The sequence below is a fragment of the Desmodus rotundus genome, chromosome 4 (genome assembly GCF_022682495.2).
Source record: "Desmodus rotundus isolate HL8 chromosome 4, HLdesRot8A.1, whole genome shotgun sequence".
Taxonomy (NCBI): domain Eukaryota; kingdom Metazoa; phylum Chordata; class Mammalia; order Chiroptera; family Phyllostomidae; genus Desmodus; species Desmodus rotundus.
Window position 1 is genome coordinate 7,405,622 of NC_071390.1, and position 27,101 is coordinate 7,432,722.

General features: G+C 38.8%; 1 protein-coding gene across 4 annotated transcripts in view; it reads right to left on the reverse strand.

Annotated features, from left to right (window-relative positions):
* WDR11 (WD repeat domain 11) overlaps positions 1-27,101 on the reverse strand; it is a 54,560-nt gene that overhangs the window by 25,980 nt on the left and 1,479 nt on the right. For 3 of the 4 annotated variants that reach the window (XM_053922532.2, XM_071221142.1, XM_053922535.1), the window contains exons 3-13: positions 23,205-23,358; positions 21,897-22,070; positions 20,271-20,457; positions 17,923-18,088; positions 17,388-17,502; positions 16,356-16,551; positions 16,053-16,156; positions 12,931-13,107; positions 11,094-11,178; positions 5,119-5,225; positions 3,125-3,200 (exon numbers count right to left, since the gene is read on the reverse strand). In XM_053922532.2, coding sequence (XP_053778507.1) covers positions 3,125-3,200; positions 5,119-5,225; positions 11,094-11,178; positions 12,931-13,107; positions 16,053-16,156; positions 16,356-16,551; positions 17,388-17,502; positions 17,923-18,088; positions 20,271-20,457; positions 21,897-22,070; positions 23,205-23,358 — 1,541 coding nt within the window. The remainder of the gene's footprint in view (positions 1-3,124; positions 3,201-5,118; positions 5,226-11,093; positions 11,179-12,930; positions 13,108-16,052; positions 16,157-16,355; positions 16,552-17,387; positions 17,503-17,922; positions 18,089-20,270; positions 20,458-21,896; positions 22,071-23,204; positions 23,359-27,101) is intronic. The other variant, XM_053922534.1, reaches the window with a different exon arrangement.

Sequence of the window (27,101 nt, forward strand, 5' to 3'; positions counted from 1 at the left end):
CAGTGCTTACTACAGCATTAAATTCTTATATTAAATCTTCCTTTAAAGAAAGACCTTAATCCAGTCATCTAAGGTTCTACCTTAAGAAAAACAAGAATGTATTAAATCCAAAGTAAGCAGAAGTAAAACAAAAAGATAAGCATGGCAGTCAATGAAACAGAAAACAGAAAATCATAGAAAAAGAAGCCAAAGAGGTTTCTTTGAAAAGATCGATAAAGTCGATCAACACAATTTATTGATAACAGGAATGAAAATGACATCACTCAGATCACAGATATTAAAAGAATAAGAGAATATTATGAACAAGTTTATATCTATAAATTCAACAACTTCAAAGAAGAAAACAGATTACTTGAAAGACACCAACTACTAAGCTCACTGAAAAAAATTATATAGTTAAATTACATTCAATTGATTTCATAAATAAGAGAGCTCTTCAGGGTCTATATAACCCAAAGAGCTCTATATCCATGAAAGAAACTGCATTTATGCTTAAAAACTTTTCCACAAAGAAAATGCCAAGCCCAGATGGGTTCCCTAGTGAATTTCCTAATTAAGAAAAAAATGATTGTCAATTTTACACAAACTCGTGCAGGAAAAAGAAGATGAGCAAACACTTCACAATGCATTTACAAGGTAATAATCCCTCATTCTAAAACCAGACAAGAATATTACACAAAGCTAGACCAATATCTTTCATGAACAAAGAGGCAAAAATCTTTAATAAAATATTAGCAAATCAAATCCAGCAATATATCATGTCCAAGTGGAGTTTATCCCAGGAATACACAGGTGGTTTAACATTTGAAAAAAAAAAAAAAATGAATCAATGAATTCACCAGTTACCTGATTTAAAAAATAAAACAAAAACACCATAGAATGATGCCCATAAATGCATAAAAGAATCTGCCAAAATTCACTGGTCAGAATGGCCAACATAAACACATCAACAAACAACAAGTGCTGGCGAGGCTGTGGAGAAAGGGAACCCTAGTGCACTGTTGGTGGGAATGCAGACTGGTGCACCCACTGTGGAAAACAGCATGGAATTTCCTCAGAAAACCAAAAACTAAAAATTGCCTTTTGTGCCAGCAATTCCACTGTTGGGATTATACCCTAAGAATCCTGAAACACTAATTCAAAAGAACCTATGCACCCCAATGTTCATAGCAGCACAATTTACAATAGCCAGGTGTTGGAAGCAACCTGAGTGCCCATCAGGAAATGAGTGGATCAAAAACTATGGTACATTTACACAATGGAATTCTACGCAGCAGAAAGAAAGAACTCTTACCCTTCACAACAGCATGGATTGAATTGGAGAGCATTATGCTAAGTGAAACAAGCCAGATGGTGAAAAAGAAATACCTTATGAACTCACCTATAAGTGGAACCTAATCAACAAAACAAACAAGCAAGCAAAATATAACCAGAGACATTGCAATAAAGAACAAACTGACAGTAACTAGAGGGGAGGGGGATGGGATAATGGGGGAAAAGGGGAAAGGGTCATCAAGGAACATGTATAAAGGACCCATGGACAAAGCCAAAGAGGGGTAGGATCAAGGGTGGGAGGTGGGGGTGGGTGGGTCAGGGGAGAGGAGGGGGGACAATGGAGACAACTGTACTCGAACAACAATAAATAAATAAATAAATAAACACAACAATGACAAAAAAAATCTACCAAAATTCAATGCCTATTCAAGGACACAAAGTTTCAGCAAACTAGGAATAGAAAATTTCCTCACTTTATTAAAGGGCACCTACAAAAAACTACAGTTAACATTACGTTTAATGCTGAAAGACTGAAGGTTTTCTCCCTAAGATCCGGGAACCGAGCAAAGATAGCCGTTCTTGTCACTCCCGTGCAACACTGCATGGAGGTCCTAGTCGGTGTGGAAAAGCCAGGGAAAAGGCCTAACGGCACCCCCCAAAAGACACAGAAGTGTCTTTATTGGCAAGCAACACAATTGGAAATGTTTCTATATAGAAGATTCTAAGGAATCAATAAAAATGCCACTAGAATTAAGTTTAGCATGGTCAAAAGGTATCAAAAATTAATTATTTCAGTATACAAGTAATGAATAATTGAAAACTGAAATTAAAAAGGAAAAATACCATTTATAATAGCATCAGAGAAAAACAAAAACATTAACAAATGACTTTATAAAACCTATACACTGAAAACTACAAAGATTTTTGAAATAAAATAAAGAAGGCCTAAATACAGAGATACACCGTGTTCATGAATCACAACTTAGGACGTCAATTCTTCCCAACAGTGACCTACAGATCCAACATAATCCCGCAGGAAGCTTTTCTGGTTAAACTTAGTAAACTGTATGTTATATGGAAATGCAAAGATCGTAGATAAAGTAAAGTAATTTTGAAAACTATTCTAGAGAGCTTACTACTTCTTTCTTTGATCTTTTGACTGGTTTTCATTTAGTCTTTATTTTTTAATAATCCTGCCTTACATGTATATTCCCTTGGAACAAAAACTTCCTGCACTTAAAATCAGCATTAATTATAAATAAATAAAACAAATCTTTCACTTCATAAACCCATGCTAAGGTAGAAGTACGTGAGAATTTCATCACTTAACAAACAGCATTTTCTTAGTGGGTGGCAGGGTTCACGTCAATAAGCTATAGAACAGAACAGGCTTACTGGTTTCACCGATCTAATGAGACAAGGCCCATAAAAAAGTGGCCTCGTCTTTGTAGCGGTGGATAATTAAAAGAGATAGCAACTTAATTTTATGATCAAATTCTGTCCTTAAAAAAAAATATTTTACTTATTTTTAGAGAGAGGGGAAGGGAGGGAGGAAGAGAGGGAGAGAAACATCAACCAGCTGCCTCTCGCATGCACCCCAACTGGGGGGCCTGGCCCACAACCCAGGCACGAGCCCCGACTGTGAATCAAACTAGAGACCTTTCGCGTTTCAGGACAGCGCTCAGTCACGGCGAGGGCAAGTCCCGTCCTTTGATGTGGCTGCATGCCACCATTCGCCAACATTAAGAAATGCTATACGGATTTTAGCACATGCTTTCTTAAAGATGAAAAAAGAAACCTCGAGATTCCACTGTGATAACACCAGACTTTTTTTCAGGTTGACACTTACTTCAAATGAGATACTTTAATCATTTCGATCGCTGATTCGTCATTGCCTCGGTCACCTCGAAAAGCAATGCTCCTCCCTTTAATTGCAAACATTAAAGAAAATGTGAGAAAAACAGCACATAGACCACATAAGAAACAACAAGCTACACCAGTGTGATTTGATCAGTGCCACCTCTCTACTCTCCCATTCATTCTTGTTTGCTTCTGTTTTTAACAATCAAAATTCAAAAAGTATTCTCGAAAGTATTACAAGTTAAAGAACAATAATATATTACTTATATTCAAATATCTATTTCATAAGAGATATTTTCACTTGTTACAGTTTCTTGAACTTCTTCTGTGGTTTCTTTCTAATAATTTAATTTTGGAAATTTAGAAATACCAATTTCTAAAGTTTGAACACATTGATGGGAGAGCAATCATCACTGTAAAAACTACTGGTACATTTAAAGTAATATAAACATTCCCATGCTTTTAAATACTAGCTAGTAGGGAAAACGCTTTAACAGATATCTGAGACTTCTTGTCCCGTGTACAAAATACTCAACTGCCATATCTTGTCACGTTCCTATCAAAGTTCTCTACAAACTAAAAGTGGGAATGGTAAGAATTAGTTAGCTACCAAAGGGACTGAATTCTTTTCTCTAATTAAAAAAATACAAATTCTACCTTATGTCTGAGAAACGTATTTTCATGTGTTCCCTAGGTTTTTATTTACATGGAAGAGCGGGACGCCCACGCGCCTCCCTGCCCCCCAGTGCCGTGGCACGGAGCTCACTGCCCTCAGCTCACCAAACCCTCCACACCCCTCCCGCCTCGCTCCGCCAGGCCGCTGCCCTCCGCACAAGACGCAGCTATTGAAGTCTGCAATCCATGGACTCCCGTCATGCTTTAAAGTGTCAGTAACTACCCTTAGACGTCTGTTCCTCCAACACGGATTGTGAAAGACAGATTTATCTAAAAGTCCTGAGCTTCAGCTGATAACAAAAATAAACAGCGTTTTTTTGTTTGGATTTTTTTGTAAATGACTCTAGAGAACACCATTTCATTCCTGGGCAACCATGCGACCAGAGAGGCCAGTGCCAGTTTGTTGGCAAATCGGGAATCTGGGACAGAGGGCATGTCCCGCGAAACTAGAGCGACACCGGTCTGTAATGGTGGAGCCGATTCCTAGAGCTTTAGTAACATACCTCGCTAAGCATGTTAGTTGTTCTTAATTGTGCCTTGTAAATACATATTGACAATATAAAGAAGCAACAATATATTTGATTTATTATATGTACATACATATCTTATTGGTTAAAACCATCTACATATATTCACATTGCTACATTTTAAAGAATCATAATTTTGTAAAAAAAATTTTTATTTGAAGTCAATGCATGCACTATAAAATAATTTGAACTCCTCACCTTATTCCATTTTCAAGTTTTTCATTTCAAAACTCTTTCGGTTATAGGTTTTTAATAATTCTGAACAAGTTAATTTACTGGAAGTTTCCTATTGTAAAGTCTTTAAACTCCCAAGTTAACTTTCCCTATTTAGTCACCCAAAGACCATCAAAAGTTTTAAATTTGAGCATTTAAAAATAACCCTTACCTATAAGTTTTTAAGTGTTCCCTATAAAGTCCAATATTTTGAAACAAATCTCATAAACTTGAACTACAAATATTTATTTTAAACCTGTACTTTCGGTTATCCATAACAACATATCTAAAAGAAGAACTGAGATCATATTTATTTATGAATCTGTCTGTTTAGGCTAATGGTACTCCATTTTACCACACCCTTGTGTTAACACAATTTGCACACATACAATGGTGAGTCTTTTCTAGGACAACTATTACACAACAAGATATAAATATATAAACATAGAATACAAGAAAAAAACGTCCAAGGTGAAAGAAAGTATTTTAGGGCATGCTCACAAATGACGACGTCTTTGATCAATATAACAAACCATTCTGAGTCCTTCCATCGTCTTAATGCACGAACCTGTTGGAAGGTCAACCAGCTGAAGTTCATTTCTCACTAATCCCACGTTGTTTGGCGTTGAGGTAGCGAAAGAAAGAAAGCCAGTCAAGCTTGTCCATTCAATACCCCTATAATGAGAAATTAAACAAAGATTAATACCTTTTTAGTTTGAAAAATGTCTTTGAAAACTAAGTTTTCCCTAAGACCTAAATTACACAAGTTAATGAAGAGTGATATTAACATGACCTTTTAATTGAGACCACATTACCACATATTTCCAACACATATGAAGTTATTTCTAGTTTAAACTTTATCTCCAAGTAATGACAAGATAGTTTAGTTATCAGTACTTGTAGCGGCATTAAAATAACTTAAAATCTGGCGAAGGAAAGAGTCACATCATAGTAGTTTCTGAGAATTCCACTGCTTACAACCAAGTGGTATAGAAATATTCTAACTGACTTTCTACAGTTCAGTACACTTAAGAATTTCATCAAATTTTATCAGAATTCTTAGTTAGGAAGCAGAAATTCCTGGAGAAAACAGTACAAACTGAGCCGTGAGAGGCGAAGTGGTTGAGAGTTCAGAGGGTATCTTGGGAGAAAAGCATGAGAGAAAAGTCTCAAAGGAAAGACCAGTGACAATACAGTGACCTACCAACGCAAGGCCCCCGGGAGCCCCGTGTGGGAGCGGTGGGAGGGAGCCCACGTGTTTCCCGCTGACGTAACTGGAGAGTGTGGCCATCGTGAGAACGGGACAGGGAAGGCACAGGGGGCGAGCGGACCGTCAGAGCCATGAGAAGCAGTGAGGAGCTCTGCACTGCTACCTGCACTGCTTACAAGGCAACAGAGGCTGGCTGGGGGGGATCTAGCCCCCGTTCTACATGTAGCTGATCGGCAGCATTTACGGGACAGCCATTATTAAGTGTGGCTGCTTCCATGATACAATGGCAGAGTTGAACAGCTGGGACAGAAATGTTACGGCCTGCAAAGTGTGAAGAATTTACTCTCTAGTCCTTTACAGAAAATGTGTTCCAACCCCTGATCTAGTTCATCCATTTCTATTCCAGTATGAGTGCAACTGCTCAATTTAGCTTCAAATACTGTTCTGAACATCTCTCGTTTGCCAAGAAGGTACAATGACTTCCTGCAGCACATCCAAACTCCTCTATGTGACCTTCAAGGCCACAGGGCCGTCTGCCTCTTCCCACCTGACCAAACTTCCCTCTCAATCAACTGAACCCTGTCTGCTTTTTTACCTGTAGTAACTTTCCCCACTGACCCTTGTGTATCCACCTACTTGTCTTTTCTCAAAGTGGCAAAGGCAATCCCAAGCAAACTGAAAATGGTATTTGTAATAGCAGGAATTGCTGTAGTTATCAAGGGCTGTAATTCTTTAAATGTAAAACTGTCCAAACACTCAGATGAGGCTGCTTAAAACTGAGTGCCCTTGAGAACCCCCAAACCCGAAACGACCTCTCTCCGCCCCTCTCCAGTTACTACTGGAGGGCAAGGCCCGGCTCCCGCAGGTCCCCCTTCGTGTTTCCTCGTCTGCTGCGCAAGGACGAGGCTGAGTGAATGCGGATGGCCTGTCACAGAGCAGGCACTGCATGCGGTGGCAATCATCATCATTACCACAACCGCTCTCTGTCAACCTCCCCATTTGCTAAGCTCAAACCACACCTGTAGTGAACACGATACAATTTGGCTAATTACTCACTGGAAAAGTCCCTGAGTCTCTGGTTCTCCTTCCCCTAACATGTAACTAACTCATGAAGCTGTCTGCTCAGAGTGAACAAAAGGATAGGAGAATCACGTCAGATTTATTCTGTTCTTTCTATAAACCTGACAGCTCAATCAGACATTAAGAAACTTTAAGACTACAGCCCTGACTGGTGTGGCTCAGTTGGCTGGGCGTCATCCTGCAAAGCAGAAGGTCGCTGGTTCAATTCCCGGTCAGAGACATGCTTGCATTGCAGGTTCAGGCGCATATGAGAGGAAACCAATTGCAAGAAAACAATATAATTGTACTGTTTCTCTCCCTCTCTTACCCCTCCCTTCCCCTCTCTCTAAAAATAAATAAGTAAAATCTTTAAAAAAAATAAAAAAGAAATCTTAAGACCACAGAAACCTTAAGACACACCCTCCCAGACTTGTTGCTGGCAGTGTGAACTACTTAATGCTCCCATACGGTAATAATGCCACTGTCTCTCAACACTAACAATTCTAGCCCTCCATTCTCAACCCCTTGTTTTTAGAAATATACCTGTGAGGCACCCAGCGACGCCAGTGACTGTGCCAGGCACTGGGAACACAGCCGTGGGTGAGATGAATGCAATCGCTGTCCTTCTGGAGTTTACGATCTAGCGGAGAAGACTGTACAAGCGCATTCTCCACTCCCTGCTACAAAAGAGCGTGGCGCAGAGTTCAACAGGAGCTTCTGAGACCAGACTTCATGAGAAAGCTCTCATGAAATCTTATTTCAGGGGCCAGGTGAGGCTCCCAGGAGCAGCACTAAAGCTGACTCCAAAGGGCAAACAGGCTTTTGCCTCTCGAGAGCCTGAACAACTACGGAAACAGTGCGACGGGCTGGGAACCCAGGGCCCAGACAGACTGTACTCCCTGAGAAGGGAGGCACCCAGAGAAAGAGGCACCAAGTCGCGTCTCCTCAGGCACGTGACAGGCACCAGTAGGTTCTATCAGATTAGATAAATGACGTTTGAGAAAAGCCTAGCATTCTCTCTTAGGTTTATTAGTGCCACACACATTCAAGAGGTGTCTTTCCCATTGTTTATAAAATGTCCCAGTGTCCAGGAAGTAACAGAACGCTGGGGTGGCTGCTTATCTGTATTCTAGCTCTATGGGCTTGTCGTCTTTGAGCAGACTCCAGCAGTGGCTTGTAAACCATCTGATACCTACTGATTAACCCAAGAAAATAAAGATCAAGTTGGACTTTAAAGTAGATTCGATAAGGAGGGGATTATTTCTCAAAAGAAAGAAGGAAAACTCTTGTCAAACACAGCTAAGCACCACAGTGCTCTAGGGTTAGAAAGCTATTGTTCAGGTTTAAACTGTGCACTGGGCTCTACAAAAAACTCAGAAGAACAGAGGTTCATTTTCTGACTCAATCTAGGTTTGTTTTGTAGGATTTCTAACTATTGAACAACTGCCACCTTATCAATGGGGATTTGGGGTTCTGACTCCTACAGGTTCCCAAGCTGGGCCTATTGGCCTTTCCTGGGGATGCTACAGAACCTACTTCTCAGCGCTGGGTGGCTGGGGGAGTACACACTTTCTGAAAAGCCTTGAAGTTCTAGGGTTGCATAAAGCTAATTTCTGCAAATTTATGGACAGACAAAAATAGAGATCATTTTCTTTCCACAAATCACTCCATTTACTCAAAGCAATAATGAGCCATCAATGTTTTCATACCTATATAAACTACTTTTCTAATAATTTCCAATATGGAAAATAGTATTGGGTTACATACATTATTAAATCTAGTCTACTGGACACAGACACCCACTAATAATCTAAGAAAGCCTACATGAATCGCTCTACTTCATCTACTTCTAGGTATCTGCCAACAGATCACAAGACTTAAGGATGTGTGTGCGCCGGCACACAGAGCATGCTCAATACTTACTTGCAAAGCGTGACTGGTTGAAACATCACGGCTTTAAAACACCACAGCAGATGCACTGCTTGCAGCTAGGCGGTCCCTGACCACGCGCATGCATAAGATTCAAGTACTCAAATTAAGTGTTTTTAAACAACACATTTAGCACAAGGTAGAAAAACAACTTTCTGAAAATTGGCCTTTAATATGCATGTGAATATCTAAAATGTATTGGGTTTACTGCTAATAAGCTCGGCAGTGTTTATAACACATCTGTGAAATGTTCACAATGACTTTTAATTATAATATCGTAACTGCATTAATTGAAATATGAAGACAGCAGGATTTTAGCATCTTCCTAGGTACCATCTCTGAATACAAAAGGAATTATCTTCAAAATGGAAATTAAGAGGGCAAATTTATATAAAAAAAGGGAGCACATTTGTATGATCCTTCACCCCAGCCTGTCTGAGGAGTATCCCTCACAGTTATTTGGTTTCCTAGGTAACAGTTTACGAAGACTTCCAGTGTTACTCAATAACAAACACCATCACAGCGTGTGTGAGTCACGTGTTTAGTGACATCTGTGACCAAACTGAGCCAGGGTAAGAAATCTCACTTTAAGAAATCTAAGATTTTAATCAATAAATGTATTAAAAAAAAAAAAAAGAAATCCAAGATTTGACTGTGGGTGGTGGGAACACAATGCAACATTCAGATCACGTGTCACAGAAATGTACACTTTAAACCTACATGTTCCTAATAACCAGTGTCGCCCCAATTAAAAAAAAAAGAAATGAATGGCTCACTGATAAACTAGCTCCTAAGTCTTTATTAAAAGTTTCAGTGTTCAGAAAAAATTAAAATGTGCTTGATTTTCCAGAAGCATGTATAAATTCCTAACATGAATCTAGTTAGTCGAATTTTTATCTACTGTCAAAATGTTTCCTACCAATCCATGCGCATCTGCCATAAGTACAAGAACTCAATTCTGAAGCCTGAGGGTCTCAACTGAATCCCACCAACTTCTCAGATCACCCTACACCACTCGTCTCTTCTTCTCTAACTTGGCAATAACTATGGCGCCTCCTGCACAGAACTGTAGTGCAGAGTCAGTGAGATGACGCGTGCGAAGTGCAAATACTTAGCATGACCCGTAGAGCAAGGGCCGACTCAGTGGAGAGTTCTGACTGGTCGGTGTTAGCCAGAAGAGGAACCACCACCCACAACGGCAAGGGTGAGGGGAAACGGGGAAACGGTGTGAGAAGAACGCAGGCCGGAAAGAGAGACAGAGAGACAGCACCCGCAGCGGCAGCAGGGCTGCAGAAAGAACAGAGGAAAACGAGCAGGCTGTGCCGCTGCGCCTCAGAGGCCCACCACTTTGGAAAACACTCCCCCGCTCCCGGTGATTAGGGAGACACTGCAGGGGCACAGCACTGGAGCGGGGTGGACAGCGACCCAGCCTGCACTGCACAAGGACGCACCGCAAAGAGTAAGGCCGTGTGAACTCCCCAGACTTCACCCCAATCAGGGGCTGTGATACTTAAAGGGTTAACCCTTGCCCATTCAGACAATATATTTAACTCAAGGGTAAGGTGATTTTTGGGTTCACTAAGAATTCTAACATATACATGGGACCTATTCTTATATAATGTACAGGGGGCAGAAAACGGCCTTTCTTACACTTTTGTTAAAAGATCATCAAAAAATACCAGCTATTTAATAACTTTACATTACACGTGTGTAACTTCACAGTCCATCCTTGCTCAGGCATGAAAAGGAAAGAGCCATACAGTCAGCAATATCAGGCCCTGGGGAAGACACGCACGCACTTGACAGGGGGGAGGAAGAGGCGTTCCTCTGCCGCTTTACCCTCCCTCACGTGTGGCTGCGTATTCGTAACAAAGACCACATCTGAAAACGAAAAAATGAGTGCTAGACAGTTTTGGCTCTTTTCTGATGGGGCTTAAACAAAGGAATAAATGAGATTAATTATTAAAATGACTGTATCTGCTTTTGATAAGCAGTGCTACTGAGGGATCTTTATAGACATGAAAAACAAACTAAATAAACCTGAACAAGGAAACACAATGATTTCCAGTAAGAAAATAGCCTGAATCTTAGGAGAAATCAATTAAGACGCAGCAATAAAAGTGAAAAGAAAATTCTCCACTGCATAATGCCCTTTACAAAAAGCAGACAATCAGTACTCATCCTCGACCAGCATAGCCATTAGTTGGACATGAATGTTTATTATTCTGTTTTCAGTCGAATAATCACCACTGGAGAGTGTTCGGTGCAGGAAAGTCTATGCAAACGCCTTCCTGGCATCGCGTGGGTTTGCAATGCTGATGTCAGTGACTCGGTGACATACTCACTTGACTTCACACGAGTGGACGCTTAACTCCTTGTGCAGCAGCCCGCTGGCGAGGTGGTACACGAGGACAGAGCCGTTACTCGTCCCTGTAAAATAAAAACAACGTGAGGGTATGTATTGGGTGCGTTCCAGATCTTCCCCACACAAGTCTTTTCTCAAGATTTTAACCGTTTTACAACATCTGTCTCTTATAAAAGGGACCAAAGCTATGTGATAAAAAAAGACCAAAATTCTCTGTCTTCCCTTTTATCAAAAATGGGCCTGACCTCATGTGCTCTGAAATCGTATGTCAGTCAAAGGATAGATGTGTCACAGAAAAATTTCAAAACTAACAACACACAAAATTTTAAGAAGCACTTTTCTAAGCTTTTTCACACATGGTAGTTTATACTTTTTGAAATCTGGAATGTTGATTGTAATTAGTCTTCAAAAAAGACTCCTAGCAGAACTCATTGACCAGATTTTTCTGTTTTTCTTTATTTTCTTTACAAAGATTGTGGTTTGGTTTTATCTTTTATATTAAATAAATCACGAAGAGATGGTAAAGTATGATGATTAACTGTGGATTTTGCAGTCAAAGAAGCCTGAGTTCAAGCCCTGGTTCTGCCCTTAAACTCTAACTTGACCATGCTAAATCTGTGGGTTCTATCCTCTAAACGGGGTGTAAGAGAAAATCTACCTGCCGGAGATGAAACGAGAACACAGACTCATAGTACAGTACCTGACACAAAGTACACGATTATTACTATTTCAGTTACTACTGAAATTATGGCTTATAGTTATTATTTTGCCTAACACTCAGGATCTCAGGTAGTGTGTCTAAAATTTAATTAGAAGGGACATGGCCATACTTCAGAAAGTAATGTTTCAAACCTTAAACTGTTTTGTTACTTAAGCAAGAAAAGTGACCAGTATAATATGTCAAACGATCACTTTCTCACTTAACATGACTTCACATGATTAATGAATTCATACAGAGCAATAAATGTAGAAATAACAATAAAATATAATGATAATAATAATAGAAGTAAAAATGGTAGGCCAATTTCAATTTTAGCTTACTTGTTGAATAAAGCTTCAGAAATACTTTGTAAAACTGTTCTAGAGAAAACACAGTATTACACTTGTTTCTATTTATCATCTATGTGACAATAATACTTTCTAGTACTGAGAAAATATCTAAAGAATTACTAACACTCTTCAGCTAACGATCCTCATAATAATCAAACAATTTCTACATTCTGCATTTTTGCTGATGTTGAGCCGATGATCTAACATAGCTGGGTCATAGAGTTAGGGTGACCCCTCTATCTGTAACATAAAAGTATGCAATTTCAACCCAAGAGGCAAATTTTAGCTAATAGAGACCCCAGACACTTTAAACAATGTTTAACATACAATTTTAGCAAATGAACGTTGCTGTTACTCAACTATTAACTATGACTATATTATCCGTTAACAAAAACCCAAAGCAAAATAACGGGCACAGAAAGAGCCCGGGCGGTCCCAGGAAAGACAAGGAGCCCAGATTCAGCACCACACAAGAACTAGCCCCCTGACGCTTCAGGAAAGGACCCATGGTGTCAGGGTCTCCATGGTTCTGTGTCAGTGGGCGAATTATCATTGTGATTAAAAATAAACAAACAAAAAGATGGGTGGACTCAAAGGACAGAAGAAAAAGGAAAAATATTTTAAGATGGGTATTACCTGATTTAACATAGCCTCTTCCTCTTTATTCTTCAAGATAAAAAGAATCTTCTAGTAACTAGCACAGCTACAAGTCTCATAACGTGTAGGACATGCATGAAGAATTTCTCTAAAACCAGGCCATCACTCACCGACAGCAAGCAGTGGCTGGTACATCCTGATGTTCTTTGTGGTCAGCGGCGGGCACATGCGCACAGTGAACTGCGGTGCGGGCAGTCCCGACAGCAGCCCCGTGAGCAGGAACTTGAGGTGCACCTCCTGCAGGAGGGAGCCCTGGGGGTGCTCTTCCCCAGCAATGGCGCTCTGCCCTGATTGATAATCAAAAACACCAATATGTTCATTATAATGTATGCTGATCTTCGAAATCTAAAAAACCTTTTCAGTGGAAACCTTTTTCAGGCCTCGAAAAGTATATTCAGGTCAAGAAGGTATAATAAAGTAGCATTGTGGGGTTGTAGCTATACAATGGCTCTGTACTTGGCTATGGGACTTACACACATTGTCTGACATCTCAAGAGTTAGATTACTCCAGAATGTTGCTCTCCAGAATTGCTAACCTTTGTCTTCTGAGACACACTGTTTCAGCCAAAGTTCCCGGTATTAGGGCACCAAAGGCAAACCCAGAGTACTTGGGTTAGTGGGCAGTTTCCGTGGAGTAGGACGTTGCAGCACTTTCTAAAGAGCTACTTTCATTCATTCATTCATTTATTGAGAGGGAAGGGAGGGAGAAAGAGAGGGAGAGAAGCATCGATGTGTGGTTGCCTCTTCCACACCCCCTACTGGGGACCTGGCCCACAACCCAGGTATGTGCCCTGACTGGGAATCGAACCAGCAACCCTTTGGTTCACAGGCCGGCACTCAGTCCACTGGACCACACCAGCCAGGACACGAGGCCATACTTTCAATCGATGCACTTTGTCAAGTGCACACAGAACTGGTCATCACAAGCAACAGAGTCAAGAACTCATTTAGATTTCTAATAAGAAATCTTACAGTGTCCATACAATTATAAAATTTAAGCTTTATAATTAAATGTGTTATATGTAAATATGTAAAATTATACCTGTAACTGTTGAGAGTTAAATATTAAATGGCATAACTTTCAGATATAACATTCATACTTAGGTTATCAAGTCTCAAACTAAAAAGATGACCCCAGTAAAAACCAATGTAACAAAATGTAAACATGGAAAGTACAACAAAATCAACACCATTTACTCATAAGGGTATACAATTCTTCCTATAAATCACTACTGGTATTAAATGGTCAAAAATACATAATAAAGAATATATGAGTGTACACAATGTACACACGTACAAACATGCAAAGGGGAAATTGTAAATAGTTACTAGTGGGTGATGGGACTCTTGACTATAATCTTTTGAGGCTATAAAGTTATTTTAAAGTCCGTAAGATATACAGAAAAACAATGGTCATCTATTTAATGCAAATAAAATGATCCCTTAGGATTAATCCGACAATTAATATCAATCTTTGGTTACAGAAGATGGAGTCTAAAGGAAGGGGAAGTTCAACAGGTAGGTACATGTTACCAACCCTCAGTATCTCAAGAGTTGATTCCTGAGAACTGCCGTGTTTTTGTTCACGCATCTTCTGTAGAGGCCATTCACAAGGTAGGGCAGGTTAGGCCTTAATAGGCAGCAGCCTTTACCCAGTGAATACCGTTATAAATCAGGACTCCGTATTTAACTGAATTCCTTTCAATGATCACTAAGTACATAGCGAATTTCAAATTAAAAGTTTAATTGAAAGTGTTAATTAAAATGTTTTTGAGTAACAAAGCTTTATTTGTATAATACTTTTAAATCAACTACATTGTCAAGAACTATTTTACAGTGTAATTTAGCCCTAGTTGGGGTGGCTCAGTGGACTGAGCATTGGCCTGTGAACTGAAAGGTCATGGGTTCAATTCCCGGTCAGGGCACGTGCCTGGACTGCAGGCCAGGTCACTGGTTGCGGGTGTGCAGGAGGCAACCGATTGATGTTTCAATTGATGTTTCTCTCGCACATCGATATTAATCTCCCTTTCTCCCTCCCTGCCCCTCTCTCTAAAAATAAATTTTAAAAATCTTTTTAAAAACATAATTTATCTTATTTAGACACCTAAACAGCATAAAATTTCAACGTTTCATATTACTGATTATTTCTGTGCTTGTGTGTGTTTGTAATTCTTTTCCATTTAATATTTTTATCAAGTGCAGACAAGGTCAATTAACTCAGAAAATTGTGTTACTGATAAGATGCATTTTGCAGAACAAGTATGTGTCTAAACTTCCTTACACAGACTTATGTCTGGAAGGTAAAGAGAAAGAATTTTGAATATAAAAGTTAGTGTCAAGCAAAAGGATTTTACAACTTACAGGGATCAAGGCCTGAGAAGACCAAGGCCTGGCCAGGTCAGGTCTTGCCTAGGCTCCCAGGGGAGCAGCCAGGACTGGAGGCCATGGCCAAGGGCAGGCCCCAGACTTGGGTGAACAGGTTCATATTCTGGCTCTTCATTTACTGGTTGTGTGCTTTTGAGCAAGTATTTTTTAAGTCTCTCTGGTTCTCAGCTCCCACAAAGATAAAGTGGAAATAATATATCTTGCAGGATTGTTTGAGGTAATATACAGAGCATTTAGCTCAGAACTTAACATAGTAATAAGCACTCAATAAATGTCATCTCTGATTAAAAAGATTAATAGCTTTCTTATATATCACCTATCAACCATTTAAACAAAACAACTTACTAAATAATATCAATTTTAAATTACATTATGGAAGAACAAATAATGATTCAGAACAATCCTTTATAAACCATAGCCAGAATTTCAAAAGAATTAGATATAAAAATTGCTTGGCATATTTATAATTTTTAGTTGTATAATATGAGAAATCACAAATCTTCAGTCTTCCTTTAATATATACTGGCCCTATAATAGTTAAATAAGTTGAAAGCAATATTTTATCTGCAAATTAGTATCTGTTGAAAGGAAGAATCCCCAACATGTAAACAAGATAATGCATGTCACAAAGTTAAAACAATTCTTTCTAATACTGCTCAGTTACTGTATTATTCCTTCAATAAATAGTTAATACACCTCCGGAACGTGCAAGGCTCTGTGCTCTCTACGTGTCAGTGTTCTCAGGTATTAACTCTGACTTTTTAATAACTGCAAATCGGTGACTACCAGTTTTGCCCTTCAACAGGAACACCTAACACGGAAGTCAGAGAGGAAACCGAGCGCTGACCGATCATGTTGTCCAAGGACAGGTCCGGGACTCTCTTCTGCAGCACTCCTCCGGGGATCCCACAGAAAGACACGGGTGAGTACAACGGTGACACCCCCGAGCTACTGCGAAGACATGACCATTACATGGTTTTTACATATTTAAAATGTGCAGCGCACGACAGTAACTAACAAACTACGAATTTCAGATCATGGCATTCTATTTTCTTATCGATAGGTGAAGTATCTCCAGCAGGCTTACATAATTCTCTAAAAGCCTAAAGTGTTAATTATCACTCAGAAACAACCCTACTGACTGACCGACCTGCTCCGTGAGCTTTGAGGACACACGGCGGACTTCAGCTCCCAGATCATGACCCTTCCGTCGCTCACGACGAGGGCAGCTGCGTTCTCATTGACGGGACAGCACACCATACTGAAGGGGCGGACAGTTTTTGTCACCCTGATGGCATCACACTGGCTTCGTAAATCGTAGGTGAGCTCCTGGACAGGATCTGGATCTTAACACAGTATTGTCTTCCTCTCAGTTATTGGAAAGCAACCACATCAACACCACTAATATTTTTTACTTTTAATAAAACCTCAACTGAAAAGGTTATCATTCCTTCACTAACGGAAAATACGTCAAGAATGGCTTCCCTTTCTATAATTAATACTAATTTCTTCAGAATATAATTACCTTAGTGACTGTCTACGCCAAGTTTAATTTCCAAAATAACAACTACTGAATATAATCGAGATAGCTTGTTTTTAACACGTCTAAAATAAAGAAAACGCTTTACGCAGCGAGGCATGGTTAAGTAATGAGGGGCACAGTTTGCGGTGGTCTACAGTAGGCCTGAAAGCAGTGTGCTTTACAGAAGATGTCAAAGTCACTCCCACCTCTGCCAGTACATTTCATCCCGCGAAACACTGCTCCTAGTCTCCAGGACAAGACTGACACTGACGGCAGCACGACCCGAACACTCATTCGCCCAGGCCCCTTCACAGTGGAAACCCCTGATGCAGGGAAGAGCCCGGGAGGCATGTGATGAGGGCACCTACAGGGCTGGGCTCGCACTAAAGAAGAATTCACAAAAGGGGCCTGCTTGGCCCCTTGAGAAATCAAGAAGGAATTGTAACATATCACCTTCTTTGTTGTATATAAGAGGAGCACTATTATAACACCAAGAGATTATTCTCGGGCTTGTGTTTCGTTTTTTATGCTGCATATTATGACCATATTCTACTTTCTCAGGGCCAGGATTATCACTGACTCTATAATCTGGCTCACGTTTGCTTTATAAAATAATTCTGAAGAAGATGTAATTAACATTATTGTGAGATATAAACTCACCTAATTCCTCATTTGAAGTGGTGAAAACACTGTTATAAGATCTTCGAACACGTAAAGTTATACATCCATTTTCATGGAGGCAAAATAAACCATCACGCTGAAAGCAGGGTATTACCTTCGAATAGATGATTCATTTATTTTTAAAAACACAGTAGATTAAAGAGTATATACTATGAAACTCATAAGCTCATATTTAGAGAATATGGGCAAAAAAGACAAAACAAAAATATATCACGTAATACCAAGTTTTAAAACTAAATAAACATTTAAAAAATCCATTTATAAGAAAAAAAATTTGTCTTTATCCATGTAACTTAAATAGTTCGGTATATATCTCCGGGTCAGAAGAATTTCTAGGGTAAATCAAACCAAACAAGAGTATAAAATAATTTATATATATATATAAATAATAACATTGTTAATTTTTAAATAAATAGAAAAGATAAACTCAAACTAAGGACTTCTGCGTGGTTATAGTTTTCTCTCTATAACATTCATAATTAACTTCTGGGATGGAATTTACAAGTGTCGATACCTGTAGAAATGGAATTCCTGTTCGTTCTATTGCAATCACACCCACTGTCTGATTCACCTCAAGGTCAAGGATTAAAATCTCTCGAGGATAGAGTAACAACATGTGATTCCTTTTGGAAGGCAGATATGCCAACTGAAGGCAATCATTGAGAGTTACGAATTCAGCGCTGAAAAAAGCAAACATTTACTTTAGGCATTGAGAAATGAGTCAAAAATTTTATTCATATCAGAAAAAGCTAATAAAAACTTGAGTTTCGTATTTCCCACATAAAAACAGTCAGTGAGAATGTATAACTGTTTATGAAATGACCAACAAGGGCTTCTATTTAAAACTTAGATCTCTGCTACATGCCAAAACCTAAATTATGACAATAATATCGTATCAGTTGAGTGAGAGGTTGTTTCTAAATTTTTGAAAAATTTAAAGTAAAATAGTAAGACGATGACTACGATAAAAATGACAAGTCTATGATATGCTGGACATTTATAAGATAGTAATTTTACCTTCATCTTGCAATGAGAAATACTAAACAGGTTGCTGACATCAAGGCTCTGGGTTAAAACAAAACCTTCAGGGTACTTGGGGCCACCGGGTCAGGAACCAAAGGGCTATCTGTATGGCCTTGCGAAAGTCACTTCCTCTGCTCTGCCTGCATTTCCCTTTAAGCTGTCTGAAACCTCTTTTGAAACAAAGTAGGGTATTTTACTCACTTATTTTCTTCTGTGTAAATAAAACATATAAAACTATATGAAGACTGAAAAAGACTATTAGAGTCTCAATAATCATTTCAGTGATTTGTGATTATTGCATATATTTAATCACAACTTTCTTACAATAAATATATTTCACTAGGAATGGACATGTAATTGTGTTCTATTTCTTACATAATAATACTATTAAAAGGGGTTGACACTTAAAATAGTTAGACTAGAGGACTAGAGAGAGGGAGGTGGACTGCATTAAAACCCTGCCTCTGCCATCTCCTGTTTGGGTGAGCTGAGTAACACGCAGAACAATGCGAGGCACAATTTCCTCCTTTACAAAACGGGACCCAGACTGGTACCCGGGACTGCGGCAACATTCTGTGTAACGATGCACATGAAACCTCCCAGAGCAGTTCTATTTGGAGGGATTAATGATGCACTGCCCCCAAACTCAAGGTGAACACATGACTCAGATGAAAGGAAATGTAACCTGTGTAAATCATAACGTACACAACTCTTCAGACCACAAAATAATTATTTATTTATGAGAGAATCAATGAAAAATAAATAGAAAGTCCTCTTAAGATATTTAAGGACCATGATAATGGAAAAAATACAATAAAGATTAAATTAAAAAAGAAAATTTAAAAATAAAAAAAAGATATTTAAGGAAAAATCTTTATTTTGGCACGGGGTAAGGAATAAATTAGTGAACTTAACCAATCTATGATTAATATATAAAAATGATATTTACATAGAAATTCAAAATGTATTTGTAGAGCAATCTGTATTTTACCATATATTTTTCAGGTAATTACTCACAAAGTCTAAATAGAATAAACTCAGCATATTAAAAGCAATGGCTCTTTCAAAATAAATGCCAAAAACTGCCAAAGCAATAAAAATTTAAGAACAATCATGGCTCTAGGGAAAAAGACAGAAACCTATTTCTAATGCATAAAATTACTTACAATAAAATTTTAAGTTGCAATTTCTGATACGAACAATAATTGCATTTACAAAACGCATGCTTACTAAATATCAGCAACTATGTTAAGTACTTACGTTACAGTAACCCTATGAAATCCCTAAAAACACTAGTTTAGAGATTGGGAGAGTAACATTTGATCAAGATTAAAGAATTTTCTGAATCACCTAGCTACAATTTCCCCTGCAGCCCCGGCCCTTACCAATATGAGAAACATCTTTACATGCATAAGAAAAATACCCATATTTTACAGCTAAAGGGATTGTACAGCACTAAAGTCAGGAAAATGTGCATATTTAAAAATGAAAATCTAGATTTTGTCCTCAAATTTTGGCTACATTCAGTAGCTGCAATATTAGAATGTTCATCTCATATTTTCAAAACTAAAAATCCAAAATCCAAAATTTTAATCTGTAAAAAATCAGTGGCGGGGAGCTTGGCACGATGAGTGGAAACGAAGGAGCCGTGCTAAACGCTCCGTCTCCCTTTTCGGGAGGCGACAAAAGGGTAGTTTTCCTCTTAGAAATTCAAAAGTAGAAATGAGAAAGGGTGAGAAGAGGAAGAAAATCAATCTTAGCACACATTCAAAATTGATTTTTTTCCCAAGAACAGATGATAAACAGTAGAATGTTGTTAGTTTTACAGTTGTGACTTACCTAGGTTTCTCCTGAGTGATTAAGACTCTGACTTTATTAAGAGCCTTTTTAGCCCCTGTGGCTGCAGCCAGCTTGCTGTGAGCTGGGCTCGAGTGCGGGCTGGATATGTAGACTTTCTTCCCAGGGCCCGAGGGAGGCTTGGCCGGGGAGAAGTCTGAGATGAACACAATGCCCTCGCTGGTGAGTACTACACAGAGAGAAGCAAACTGCTAATTAAAGTTTAATCAAGTTTCGCAGTTTTTTCCAATACAATTTTGACAGCAAGGTAATGATAATTTTAATGATAATATAAAACTGGCAGTGTTATGCAGTAGTAATATAATGGGAATGTTCTCCAAATGGAAGTGAAACAGGTGGTCCATTGTAATTCATCAGAGGCCTTCAAGCTCAGCCTTCTAAACTAATGTTTAATATTAAAAAGATACCAGAAGGTTACTGGCAGAAAGAACAAACGTTTGTTCTTTCGAATAATTCAGTGTATGGACTTTCATGAAAAAACCTTCCCTCATTATATCCCATAACTTCAAAATCTAAACACTTCACCGAATACGAAATTCACAGAAGAAAAAAAGATCCCATATGTACAGAAGCTCTGCATATCACACTTGGTGAAGTTCAAATATTTGGTTTGATGATATGAATTTTTTATGATTATCAGGAGCTACTCAGTCTAGATATACTTCCTTTTTCTTCTTGAGCCCCAGCTTGAACCCTAGGAGGTCCCGTGTTTTCTCCATCCTCCATACAAGGGGAGTGCCCGCAGCGGCCTACTAACACAAGCACCTGCCCGCTCTCCTCTGCTCCTTACCCTGTTTTACCTTCCTAATGCCACTGACCACATCTTCCTATTCTACAACTTGTTACTCACTGTGCCCCAAGGAGGGTCTGACTCCCTGTCACAGGAATGCAAACAGGATGAAGGCGGGGACCCTTGTCCCGTTTCACTGGTTGAGTCTAGGTCCCTGAATATGCCCGACATATAGTAATAGTTCAAGAAGCATCTGTTGGATGACTGAATAACAACATTTTCTAAACAATGTAGTCATAAAAATATCTGTCTAAAAACAAAGCTCATTTTTAGATGAGTAGCCCAGTAAAGCATCAAAAAAGCACACGGGCAGAAATGACCTCTGCCAAAAAAAATTCCCCTGGGCTTGTTCTTTGTTCTGCTCCTCACACGCATCTGGTTGTGGCACACAAAACACAGGGCATGGATCAGAACATTTTCATTTAAAAAGGAAAAACTGAATTTGGCCAGATTAAATGAAACCCTTACCTTACGTTGTCTGAATGTTCCAGAAAGCCAAATTTAATTAAGTTTGCATTAGAATAGCACGGCAACTCTCTCCCTGGCTGATGCAATTCTACTCACAAATTCAACACAGTGAAGGTCCAGCTTGCCAATTCCAATTTCTAAGTATCAAAATACTTGCCAACGCTATGGGCTGTGGTTTAGTGTCTGTATTAGGAGCTGCAGGAGCCAAGTGAGGAGCTTAAAGATGTGCCTCTCCACTCTGCTCCGTCGCTTTAACATTATAGATATATGACGTATGTGTAACTTATGTATACAGCGTTAAGTATATTATAAATACCTCAACTCACATTCCACAAGAAACCATTACTCACAAGTTAGATGTGAGGGATCAAAAGGGTCGAAAGAGAAAGACAGGATGTTATCTGCGTAGCTCTTCTTCCACAGCTTGGTGCCAGTGTCTGCGTTCCAGAGCACGATGTAATTTGGCGGGTGGATGGCGAGCAGCAGGTCCCGGGAAGCATCCTGACTCCACAACCACTGGACGTCTGTCAAGACCAGAGAAAGACAAAATTCAGAGACCAGCCACTTCAGAGGGGCTTGGATAACTGTCCTTGGTATTTAGTTGTTTGGGGTTTTTCTTTTCTTCTTTTTACATAATCCTTAAAATCTGTTCCTCTCCCCTCAAAGTTGCACATATGTGTCACAATTGCAGAAGTTGTTAATTTTATATAAAAATGAGCTCTCTGGACATTAGAATTTGCAAGAAATCTAAAATATTACTTCAAAGAAAATATAAGACACCCAGGCTGGTGTGGCTCAGTGGATTGAGTGCCGGCCTGCAAACCAAAGGGTCACCGGTTCGATTCCTAGTCAGGGCACATGCCTGGCTTGTGGGCCAGGTCCTAGTAGGGGGCACTCAAGAGGCAACCACACATGGACATTTCTCTCCCTCTCTCCCGCCTCCCCTTCTCTCTAAAAATAAATAAATTAAATTTTTTTAAAAAAAGGAAATACAGGCTATTTGTAGTAATCAACACTTAAAACTTTATGTCAAAGACCGTCCCAGTGTTTTTGTGGAATTACCTAATGGGACTTTGTAAGTTCATGTTATTTTACAACAAACAGGATAAAGATCTAGTTCAGTGCCTAATACATAGTAAATACTCAATAAATATTTTTTAAACAGTCATTTTAAAACTTCACTCATTCAAAAGTCACTCAGTCAAAGCCTTGAGTCCAAAAATTACTGTATTCGTTTTAGGTCAATAAACATGTAAACAAATGACCAGTATAAAAATGAGGATAAAATTTTGATCATCTCCATTAATGGAAAGTAAGCACTGAGTGCTAATACAAAATAGCGGTTTGGCCAACTTATATTTTAGCTTAATTTACAAGATTGTTTATAGTAGCTTAATTTTTCTCATCAAGCTTTACCACAACTGATGTTGAAATTAATGCACTTTACCAAAACTCAAATCAACTGAGAAATAAGGAAATATGCCCATAAGTATATTAATAAGGATTTTTTAAAAAACCCAAAACTAGATTCAGATCAGTAGAACAGGCTAAACAGAATCAAGAGTTAACTGGGAAGTGATGAAATTAAATGAATGGGGAAAAAGCCCACTCGAAGAGTAAGTGTGTTCATATACACAGCAGAGCACAGACTTCCTCACCCTGAATAGGCTTTGCATGTTCTTGGATCTCACACTGAGCCACTCCAGCTGCCACGTCCCAAACAATGATTTTCCCATTGACATCAGCAGAAGCCAGGCGCAAGGAATACGGTGAGCCAAGGTTATGGTGATAATTTTCTCTGGCCCACTTAACCTAATAACAAGAAGAAATCAAATCAGGTAAATACTTGCACTGAATGAAAATGAACATAATTTTCATAAAACATCAACCCAAACCTATACTACATTCTATATTTACATTACAAAAATATTTTTTAAAAAAACAGGAAAATGGTTTCCATCTTGAAAGTTAAGACATTATTTATGATTTTAAAGTTGTAATGAAAATATTTTGAAAACATCACCATGTTCCTGCTTTTAAAATATGAAAAATGATGCACAGCCTTAACATTCTAGTAAATTCTGGTAAAAACCCCAGAGCACCATATCATGAAATGGTAATGATCACTGGTATAACACTTGACCATTCTAATGTTACAGTAATGAAATGTAATTAGGACAGAACATCTAAAATCCCAAACTGCTAAGTAGGGTGTTTCCTGTACTCCATTCTCTAAATTAAAAGGAGACAACTAAGAGCTGTAACAACGTTGCAGAGAGAAAAGTAGGGAAAAAAAATCAAACAAAAAACTCTGGCTGCCCCTCTTTCATAAAATTGGAAACAATGTTAAGTTTTTTCTCTAAAAAAAAAAGTACACTTTATACCTCCAGCAACATCATAAGAACAGAATCTTCAAAATAAAAACATAAAAATTCCAGTGCAAATCAGGTTAATCCTAAGCATCGAATAGAGTCGAGAGTCAAACGCCCTGAACCAAGGCCTTCCCTGGCCACAACCTCCATTCTCCCCTGGCTCAGCATCTGCTTGTTTGCTTCAAAGCATTTACCACACAACAGTTTGTAATTATTTAATTTCCTTTTTGTTGACCTAGCACCCACCCATGAACCATAAGCTCCGCAGGGCAGGATCACGCAGGGCTTGCTCACATTTCAATGCCCAATCTCTCACCTTTTTGGCGTTCTATGAAGCAGAGAAGTTTTAAATTTTGATGCAGTCCAATTTATCTATTTTTTCTTTTCTTTGCTGTATTTAAGAAACCACAGCCTTCTTCAACGTCAAGAAGATTTACACCTTTGTATATGTATACTTACATATGCATATAATCATATAGTGCTTGAATAGTGCTAAACTCCAAGCAGTGTATATATTTTTTAAAAAATCACCTAGACACATCATAATCAAACAGCTGAAAACCAAAAATCAGGAGAAAATCATAAAGGCAGCAGATGAGTACAGATATACTACATACAGAGACACAAAGAAAAAAATCATCACGAATTATGCAAACTAGAAGACAGCAGAGTAATATCTTTAAAGTACCACACAGGAAACAACTAGTGAAATACATTTGCAGGCACATAAAAGCTGAGAGAATCAACCAATTATTAGATATACACCTCAAGAACTTTAAGGATATTTTTCACAGAAAGGGAATATAATACCAGACTAAAACTTGGATCTCCAAGAATAAAAACTCCAGAAATGGCAAAAAGACATAAAGGGGGGAGGAAGGGAGCAAGAGAGAGAGTATATGATATTTTTCTAAAAAAAAAAAAAAAAAAAGAACAAAACACCTAACCCTAACATCAGACTTATTAGGAAAAGACTGAATGTCTTCCTCCTAGGCTCCGTAACAGGACAAGAATATCCTCTCACCACTCCTAGTCACTGCAGTAGAGGTCCTACACAATGCACTACGGCAAGAAAAAAAAAAATAGAAGACACAGATTAACAATAAAAAAAATGAAACTGTTACCTGATGATCACACGATTGCATACATAAAAATTCCTTCCCACATTACTAGATCTAATCAGTTTAGCAAGACTACAGGATACAGGTCAATATACAAAAATCAAGAGTATTTTTCCTTAGTTCATTAGTTCATTACTTATGTGTGTGTATATCCTCAAAATGGATCAGGTACCCAAATGTAGGTGCTAAAACTATAATATTCTTAGAAGAAAACAAAGGTATAAATCTTCCTGACACTGTAAAAAGCAATGGTTTCTTGAATATAGCAAAAAAAAAAAGATAAAACAAAATATATCAAAATTTAAAACTTTTATGTTTCATAGGACATCTTCAAAAAGGTGAAAGACAACTCACAGAATGAAAGAAAATATTTGCTAACCACATATCTGATAAGAAACTTGTATCTAGCAGACATGAAGAACTCTTACAACTCAATAATGAAAAAGACAATGCAATTCGGACATAGGCAAAGGACTGACAAGACATTTCTCAAAGAAGATATACAAATGGCCAATAAGCACATGAAAAGATGCTCAACATCATCAGCCACCGGGAAAGTGCAAACCAAAGCACAATGAGAACCACCTCATAGCCACTAGAATGGCTATAATTCACAGGACAGATCATGCAAGTGTTGGTGAGGGTATGGACAAATTGGAATCTTCATATGCAGCTAACAGGAATGTAAAATGGTGAGGCCTCTTTGGAAAACAGTCTAGCAGCTCCTCAAAAGTTAGACATAGTGACCACATGAGTCAGCAATTCTATTACTAGGCATATACCCAAGAGAAATGAAAGCACCGGTTCACACACAAAAAAGTACAGAAATGTTCACAACAGCACTATTCATAATACCTAAAAAGTCCACCAATAGAGAAACGTGGTTTACCCATAAAGTGGAATATTAGTCAATAAAAAGTAACAAAGTACTGACACATGATACAACACGGCTGACCCTTGAAAACATTATGCTGGGTGGAAGAGCTGGGCACACACTGTATGATTTCATTCACATGAAACCTGCAGGACAGGCAAGTCTATAGGACACAAAGTAGATTAGTGGTTGCCTAAGGACGAAGGGGATGGGAAAGGGGGGGGCGGCATGGCAGGGGGCAGGCGATGACTGTTAATGGGTACAGGTTTCCTCGTGGAGTTAGGAGATTGGGGTGATGGCTGCACAACTTTGTGACTACACTAAAAACCATGGAATTCTACCCTTTAAATGAGTTAATTTTACGATAGGAATATGTCAGAGCTGTCATCAACAATAAATAAAGACCCCACATCTCCATTTCCACTCTCCTAAAATTTTAGATCACAATTCAGTTGCCTGAAGCAGCTCAGATTTTGTGTTAAAAATTTAAATTCACTGATTTTACACACACTCAGCTTATCCCTGTAACTCAGAAACTTTGGAATCACTCTATTCTCTGACCTCCCCTTAAAAGTGATTATTATAAAGCTATCAAGTTTACCTCTTTAAGCAGCTCCTAAACAAGACTCCTTCATGCCTCAGCTTTATTTTGGGCCCTTAGAATTTCCTGCCAAAATTACCGCAAATGTCTGTTGAATGATCTCACTGCCTGGAAGTGCCTTTCTCCAACAGATCCTCCACTGCTGCTAGTTTTTCTAATATGCAAATAGGATATCAATCTCCTACTTAAACCCAATTTTTTTCATAATCTTGTAAGATTTTCAGGACAGGTAAATGTCTCTGGCTACCTCCTCCCTTATCAGCCCTGCAGGTGCATCCTGTCTTTTAGCTGCCTGATGCTCACTGCTTACCTTTGTGTGCATTCCTCCCTGTACCTGTGCTGCTCCCCCAACCCTTCATTTAGCAACCTACAGTTTACCGGTTCCCAAAACGAAAACTTCTGTGATCCTCCCCAGATCCCTACAACTAGGCAACAGGGAGCCCCTTTGTCTTCCCACAGCACGTTATGCAAGTGTCACTTCCCACACCGTACCTGTGTTTCCCTAGACAATGAATTGCTTGAGGGCTTTCAACTCTTTCTCCTCAGAACATGCTAAGTGCTCAAAACTAACAATGAATGAATGGTCC